Source organism: Gavialis gangeticus, unplaced genomic scaffold (assembly GCF_001723915.1).
Source record: "Gavialis gangeticus isolate Ggan-Ray unplaced genomic scaffold, GavGan_comp1, whole genome shotgun sequence".
Lineage (NCBI taxonomy): Eukaryota > Metazoa > Chordata > Crocodylia > Gavialidae > Gavialis > Gavialis gangeticus.
Genome location: NW_017728996.1, coordinates 25343660 through 25351901, shown reverse-complemented (window position 1 = coordinate 25351901; position 8242 = coordinate 25343660). Strand labels below are relative to the sequence as shown.

Genomic DNA, 8242 nt, shown 5'->3' with positions numbered 1-8242 from the left:
CACACACACACACACACACACACACACACACACACACACACACACACACACACACACACACACTGTAAATACTTGCACCAAACTTGTGTGTGCATATATAAAATCTAAATTTGTTACTTATGTGCAGAATATACATTCTCTCAGCATGCCAGCCACATTGCCTCATTCAGCAAATGCACTCAATTACATATCTAAATAAACTTCAATAAAGTTGAGGATATAAATAGTTGTGTCTAGATTCAGTTTACAGCCAGGTTAGATTTCCCATCAGGGATCATGTGTGAAATATTGACACACTCAGTTAGCTAGATACTGGTATACTATAATTTAAAGCAAGAGAAGCTATTTGTCTAGCACTGCGCACTTAATATTTATGGGATTTAACGCTTGTGCAGGAGTTCTAGATCCTTTGATGGAAGGTCCTAGAAACAATAATATAAAGTATATCACTAGAAAATTAGAGAACAAGTATTATATATTACCCATATTGTGTTATGGATCTTAAGCTTTGTCTATACATGCTTATACTGACTTAATAAAAAAAGCCCCCACCTAGTTAAGTCAGTGCAAGTCTGTGTGCAGGCTGGTGTTTACACTAGGAGTTTACCAAAATTGCCCTTGGTTCTATCACAAATTCCGTTAGGATCCTCATTGCAACTGAAGCTTTTCTGTCATACTGAATTAATAATTAAATTAATTATAGCAGGAGCCTTGGCCAATCCTTGGTCTCTTGCTGGTGATAGTACTGATCTAGCAGAACTGATGATAAGGAGTGGTGGGAGTGTTTTGGGGGTTTTTTTCCATAAAGCTTTTTTGAACACTGGGGAGCTTTTAGGTGCAGCATCCACATTGACATGAAACTTTTCTTCATTGCTATTTTGATAATAGCTTTTTAATTTATAGTTTCTAGGGTTGGAAGGGACCTGAGCAGATCATTTAGTCCAACCCCCTGCCATGGCAGGAAAGAGTACTGGGGTCAAACGACCCCAGCAAGGTGTTCATCTAACCTCCTCTTAAAAACCCCCAGGGTAGGAGCCTGCACCACTTCTCTTGGAAGTTGGTTCCAGACCCTAGCCGCCCTAACCATGAAGTAGCATTTCCTGGTATCTAACCTAAACCTACCCTCTGCCAGCTTGTGACCGTTATTCCTGGTCCCTCCTGGCGGTGCTCAGGGGAACAGTGACTCCCCCAATGCCTGCTGATCCCCCCTGACTAGTTTATAACAGGCCACAAGATCCCCCCTCAGCCTTCTCTTTTGGAGGCTGAACAGGTTCAGGTCCCGTAGCCTCTCCTCATAGGGCCTGCCCTGCAGTCCCCTGATCATGCGAGTGGCCCTCCTCTGGACCCTCTCCATGCTGTCCACATCCCTCTTGAAGTGTGGCGCCCAGAACTGAGCGCACTACTCCAACTGCGGCCTGACCAGTGCCTCAAAGAGGGGGAGGATCACCTCTTTGGACCTGCTCAAGATGCATCTGTGGATGCATTAAGGTTGTTCCAAGTGGTTTGGAGTAGAATTAGCCAGGGCAGGGTGTGGGATGGAGCGACAGCATGTTGTGGGGGATGACTCCAATTGCTGTGTGCACCTTGGAGGAGGCATGGGAGGCATGTGCCCCCCCCCCACTCTGTGCATGGGGCAAGGATGGGCTGCCACTGTGGGCTTGGGGCAGGCAGGGTAGGTTGCAGCAGTGCTGGGAAGGGGGGCTACAGAGTAGGCTACAACCACCCCAAAATTCACTATAGTCTCACTCCCAGCGCTGCCACTGCCTGCCCTGCCTCTGGCCACCCCGAGCACAGCGCAGGCCCAGGCCACCTGCCAGAAAGAGCCTGATGCAGCCCTGAGCACACATCAGGCAGCCTGCCCTCACCCTGTGCACAGATCTGGGGGAGCACATGTTCCCCATGCCTCCCCTGGGGTGCATGCAGCACTGGGAGTCACCCCCTGGATGAGCCATGGCTCTGCCCTGTCCTGCCTGTGCAGCACCTGCCTGTGCCACAGTCCCTCCCTCACTGTGGGGGCCTTGATCTGCTTCTCCTCCTCTCCTTCCCCCCACCCCAACTTACTGTCTGGACACTGCTCTCCAAGCTGCTGGGCTGCACTCCTAGTTATGTGTATGCTGTGGCTGCTCTCGTGCACGTGGCATTTGATCAGTGGCATGATCAGCCACATCATCCAAAAAAGGCAGATTGCCAATAATGTCAATTTTCCTTTTATCGGTGCCGATATGATATGGACCAGTGTATTGGTGCACCTCTAATATTTACAGTTGAATATTAGTGAACGTCATCCTTGGGCATGGACAGATCAGATTATTTGAATTGTGTTTCAGAAGCTGATCTGCAGTAACCATCCATGTAGCCCCTCTCTCCTTCAGTAAGTCAAACCTAAACTGGTAATCTGATAGCAGTTTCATTCTGAAATAAATTGCCCCAGTTAACAAAACAATTAAAACAGCTGATGAAGAATCACAAAAAAGACGTCTCTCCTTGTTAAATCAATGTAACTGTTATGTCAGCAGTGAAGCTAAGCAGTCTGTGTGAAGGATGCAGTAACTGGACTTTACTGCTTTCATTTAGTCCCAGAGCTAGTACAGTTAGCTGGGTATCTGCGTGGGGCTTTCTTGCTCTATACAAGACAGTTTTTGTAAACTTGCTAATATTTTTCAAGTAAAATGACCAAACTAGGAGAACCCATTCTGCTTCAGTCTAGAAGAGTGCTAATACTACAGAAGGGGTCTGAAGTTTGCCACAATTATCTTGATTATTCTGGGTTTTAATAAGCTACAGGCAGTCCTTGGACTTAGAACACAATTGGTTCCTGAAAACCACGTTTTTAAGTCAAAACCTAACTTGGAACCAATTTTCCCATAAGAAACACTATTATAAATGGGGGATTGGTTTCTGAACCAAGGCCCGATACCCTATTTTCAACAAAAATACCCCAGAATTTTGTACTGGATCAATTATAGATGAGTACTATAGCTACATTAAGGTATTTATATTGTAAATAGCAATCATATTGATTTGGAAGGACTTCTTTGAGGTGACTTTACTGTACTTTTTGAAGGGTTCTTGGCTGGAGTCTTCTCAGGAGTCTTGGCTGCAGGTTTTTTAGGAGCCTTGGCTGCTCTCTTAAATTGTCCAAGAAAGTTTGGACAGATGTTCTCCAAGGAGATGAGCGATGCAGCGAACTTGTTCGCTGGCATGGCATTGCGTTGGATCGAGCATTGTAAAGTCAAAACTGGCGTTGTAAAGTTGAAATGGTGTCAATTTATAAACGTAAGTGCGAAACGTTGCAATTCAAAACATAAGTCAAGGACTGCCTGTATTTAGAAACCTTTCAAATCTAGAAGAGAGAGATGGCATCCCCTTTTTTTATTAAAAAAAATTAAGTTTCTGCAATATGGGACCAATGTCATTAGCACAGTGATAAAGACTTGTTGAAATACTATATTAAATTTTAGGAAAACATGAGCCTTTTTGGTTTGTAAAGTTAGATTTGCATTTGGATGTTCCAGAATTTAGTATATACTTTTAACTGCATCCTTCAGTAATGTAAATGATACCATTCCGAGGTTATGAAATTCATCTACTAATTTAGGTATTGCACTTAATTACTCTTTTTATTGCAGCTGGAGTCATAGATGAAGATTACAGAGGAAATGTTGGTGTTGTACTCTTTAATTTTGGCAAGGAACCTTTTGAAGGTATGTGTAGAATTTGACAAAACTTGTGTTTGCAGTTAGCCTCCTACATTTTCCCTTAATTTTATCAAGTTTAACGCAGAAGTTTCATGAATAGTTATGGGTGGTTACCATACAACTAGCAACCATTTGCAGATCAGATGTAGGGAAAATCCTCAGCCAGACAGCATGAAAAGGTTTGTGCTCCCAGTAAAATAGATAGGATAGGACAGATTGTAGCCCAGGCAGGGAGGCGAGAGCTCTGTTCAAGAGTTAACTTTTTTTATGTTCAGTGAGAGCTTCTCATAGTTTACCAAAAGTGAAATTCCAGCATAATGAACCTAACTGGGACACAACAGTTAAGAAAGATGAAGACCTCCCATGATGAATGATGGCCTAGGGAATATTAATTTGGGAAAAAGATGAAAATACATCATCTGCAAAAGGTTGTTTGAAAAATGTATCTATCTGAAGCTGTTTTGCCTAATTTAAACTTTATTTAAATCATTGTGAACTTGAGAAATTTTGAATGGCTTTAAATTGCCAGTTAATCATAATTTAAACCTTAGAGTTGCTACTGAAGTCTGCTTAATTGAGATTCAAATCAAGAGCTAATTCTTTACTATTTTATGACATTTTAAAATGCAGATTGTTATTTTTCTTAATACAAATGAAAACAACTTCAACTTACTTTTCTTAAGTTAAAAAAGGAGACAGGATTGCCCAGCTGATCTGTGAACGTATCTTCTATCCTGATCTTGAGGAGGTTCAGGTAAGTTAGTGGAATGAAACATTTTGTTTGGCTTTTAAGATGTATATGAAAAGCTATTTTTAAGCTCAGATTCATGGTAGTATCAATAGCTGCACAAGCAAACTAAAGAATCTCTATAACTTTCCTTTTTTTATCCAAGGTAACACTGATAACTATAACAGTAATATGTAAATTTTAAGTCTTGGAAGGATGGGCAGGCATGGGAAGAGTGCATTTAAAAAAATCGGTGATCAATCAGAGTATGTTTAATTCCTACATTAATAAACTTAACACAGTTTGAGAGCACTTCAAACTGTAGGTGTCTCTGCCCAGCATTTACCTAAAATACAAGTTACACTGGTTGACAACTGTTGTCCATGGAAGAGCAGAAGTGGAATGCAGATCTGTCCCTGAAACAATTACTAGGGGTTCACTGATAAAGATTTTTTTGGCCAATACCAATGTCCAGTTATTAACCAGCCATATTGGGTGCTACTGATCTGATAGCCAATATGCAACCCGGCAGCTTGCAGAGCAGCATCCAGCTGGTAAGTCTATGGGGGGAAGGGTCATGGAGGGGGCAGATCAAGGCCCCCACAGTGAGGGAACAAATGGGGCAGGGGCAGACACTGCTTAGCCAGGGCAGCACCTGCAGGGTGAGGGTGGGCCATCTGCTGTGAGTTCGGGGCCAGGGGTTGCACCAGCCTCTTCCCAGCACGGAGACCTGGGCCAGGGCTGTCCTCAGGATGGATGGGGCAGATGGTGGCAGCGCTGGGAGCAGGGCCTATGGGGTGGCTACAGGAAACTTTGGGGTGGCTGTAGCCCCCACCCCAAACAGCCCAGGCCCAGCCCCCCCGCCAGGAAAAGGCTGGTGCCACCCCTGGCCCTGAGCCCGCAATGGGCAGCCCGCCCTTGCACCATGCACAAATCTGGGGGACACATGCCTCCCCCATGCCTCCCTCCGGTACATGCAACAGCCGGGAGCCACCCACCCCCCTGTGCCCCAAGACAAGCCACCTGTAGCACCGCTCCACACCCTGCGCTGGTTGGGCAGTGCCTGCCCCAGCCCCACTCCCTCCCTCACCATGGGGGCCTCGATCTGCCCCTCTCCCCCAGACCCCTTCTCCCTTCATACTGCCCAGATGCTGCTCTCCAAGCTGCTCGGCTGCATTCCAGGCCACATGCATGTATGGGGCTGCGCGCATACACGAGGCATTTATTGGTGACATTTAGACTACACTGGTGAAAAAAATGCCAATTGCCAATAATGTCAATTTTCTTTATATTGGTGCACCTCTAACAATTAACACTAATGCATATCATGGATATCACAAATGGAAAGAAAAATGTCTTAGATGCATTTTTTTTTCTTGGAGATGACTCTTGTTAAACCATTGTATTTGAACATGTATTATGTGTTAAAAATCAAAGACTGTAAAACTTACTCCTGGACTGGATTTTAATTTTATTTTTTTAAGTGTATTTTAGTGAGGTATTGCTTTTACGCTATATCTCTTATGCTATAAATCACTCATCAGCTCTGGAAAATTAAATGAATTTTGCAAGAATAGGAACAATTTTACTGTTTTAAAACTTTTTGAAAAAGCTAACGTTTGATATTTTTCAGAATCTAGATGACACTGAACGTGGTGTGGGTGGCTTTGGTTCAACTGGAAAGAACTGAAGATAAGACTTGGATGTAATAAGTCGTTATTGTACTTGGGTATTGTAAATTAAATATTGCTTCTTCTTTTTTTTTAAATGTGCCTCTTTCTAGAATTCTCTTTAAATGTAGGAATTGGAATTTTAGGATCTATGAAAATAAAAAGTTTAAAACCATCGTACAAAATTTCCTACACATCTCTCCCCTCTCTCACTCAGAAGTGAAATTAGGTGATGCTCAGTAGCATGCTTACTTAAAGCAAGGATGTCAAACTTGTTCCTCCTCACGGGTTAGATCCAGACCACAGGGAACTTTCTGTTGGTTCATTCGTTGCATATTCATTGCTTGCCCACATTGCAGCAGTGGGCAATTATTTGGACCGGAGGCCCACTTAGGGAGTTTTGGTGTGTCACAGGCTGGTTCAGCAGCACCCACCCTCCACAAACCTCATAAAAAGGCAGGACTAATGGAATGGGGCCACAGGTGGGTAGGAAGCACCAGGAGTGGGACGGTGGGCAGGGCCAGGGTCTTGGGGCCGTGACAGTGTGAGGCTGGGGTCCAGCGCAGGGCCACAATCCATTCCCCAGCACCCATTACAAGGATGTCTGGTTCTGTAGGTAGGGGCATGTGGAGGCCCCAGCCCTGCACTGTCATGGTCCCAAGATCCTGGCCCTGCCTACCTGTTCCAGTTGTGGATGCTGCTCCCCACCAGTTCACAACCCCATCACATCCACCCTGCCACGCATCCTGCCCATGGAGGTCTTCACTGGTCTCTGTGGAGCTGCTGCCAGGAAGTGGAGTCCAGCTGCTGTGCTGCCACACATCTAGGGGTGGTAAGACCAGCCCCATGCACAACAGCCTGGGCTGCTCCCTGGGCCAGGTGGGGCCAAGGGGCCCGCTATGGGCTGGATAAAATCCTTTGGTAGGCCAGATCTGGCCTGCAGGCCATATTTTGCCCACCCCTGCTTTATCGATCGTCACAGGTACCCTGAAAAACAACAGGGACCAGTCTGGGACTAAGACAGTCTTTATCTGTACATGTAGTTGTGGTGCTAAATCCTTTGTCTCCATTTGCTGCAACAGGCTCACTGGTATGTGACCCTGAAAGTGATGCAGAAGCTGCCTCCCTATGAAAGGCTACATACTGGCTAAGACAGCTTGACAGGCATATTATACTGACCTAGTTGTAAATACACACAAACTGCTGGTTCTGTTTTCTGTGATCTTTCCCTTCAGGACTTGCTAGAGTAGCTGCATTTGTCAGAGGCTGTATGACACTTGCAAGGTACAATAGGACTGCATTTGGCACAAGCCTGTAGAGAAGAATGAGAACAAGCTATGCTTTATTTAGTAAATTAACCCTCCCCGAAATAATTGAGATGGAGAGTATACTAATATCACTTCCCTAGAGAACAACAACAAGGAAACCTTAGGAGACTGGTTAATATAAGGAAAGGGACAAATTAAAAAATTCTAGGTCAGGATCCAATTTACTTCCAGATATATATGGTTTTCTAAAGTATCTCATATGGAAACTAGAATATTTGTTTCAGTTGCTATAAAAGAAAATACTGCTGATAGTGAGATGCAGGGATACAATCACAACTGAACATTTTATTAAGGCATATTTGCAAAGTGCATAATTTTACAAAGCAAGAAAGGGGTAAGAGAGACATATGACAATGATATTATGTAGAGATGGTTTGTGCCAAAGAGCTAATGGAAATAAATTTGAAATTTCACTTCGCTGTTGGTTTCACTTCATAGTCCATTTCTCAATACCTGTTCAGAAAAAAATCAGCCAAAAAGATGTTTGTTGCAGGACTGTTGCCAATATGATATGGGAAAAAGTCCATCTACTTTAAAAACCCCACAGTGCTTTCTAGTTCACATCATACTAAACACCATGTAAATTAAACTACTATACTAACAAGATATCTGCAGTCTCTTACTTTGGAATTCTGCATATGGTTCAGGAACAGTAATATTTTAATTAGTATCATATTTTCTAGAGATTACATACTTCTATCATCATTGGACATCTGTGACCCAAAATACCCTGGAGTTATTTTTATATATATATATATATATATATATATATAGCCTGTATATTTTCTATATCGAGGGCAAATGTTGATAAAAATGTTC

General features: G+C 43.5%; 1 protein-coding gene across 2 annotated transcripts in view; it reads left to right on the top strand.

Annotated features, from left to right (window-relative positions):
* The window catches only part of DUT (deoxyuridine triphosphatase), a 19894-nt gene extending 13704 nt beyond the window's left edge, over positions 1–6190 (top strand). For both annotated transcript variants that reach the window (XM_019504180.1, XM_019504181.1), the window contains 3 exons: positions 3630–3704; positions 4382–4452; positions 6059–6190. In XM_019504180.1, the coding sequence (XP_019359725.1) occupies positions 3630–3704; positions 4382–4452; positions 6059–6115 (203 nt within the window). In that variant the 3' untranslated portion in view covers positions 6116–6190. The remainder of the gene's footprint in view (positions 1–3629; positions 3705–4381; positions 4453–6058) is intronic.
* The last annotated feature ends 2052 nt before the right edge of the window (positions 6191–8242 follow it).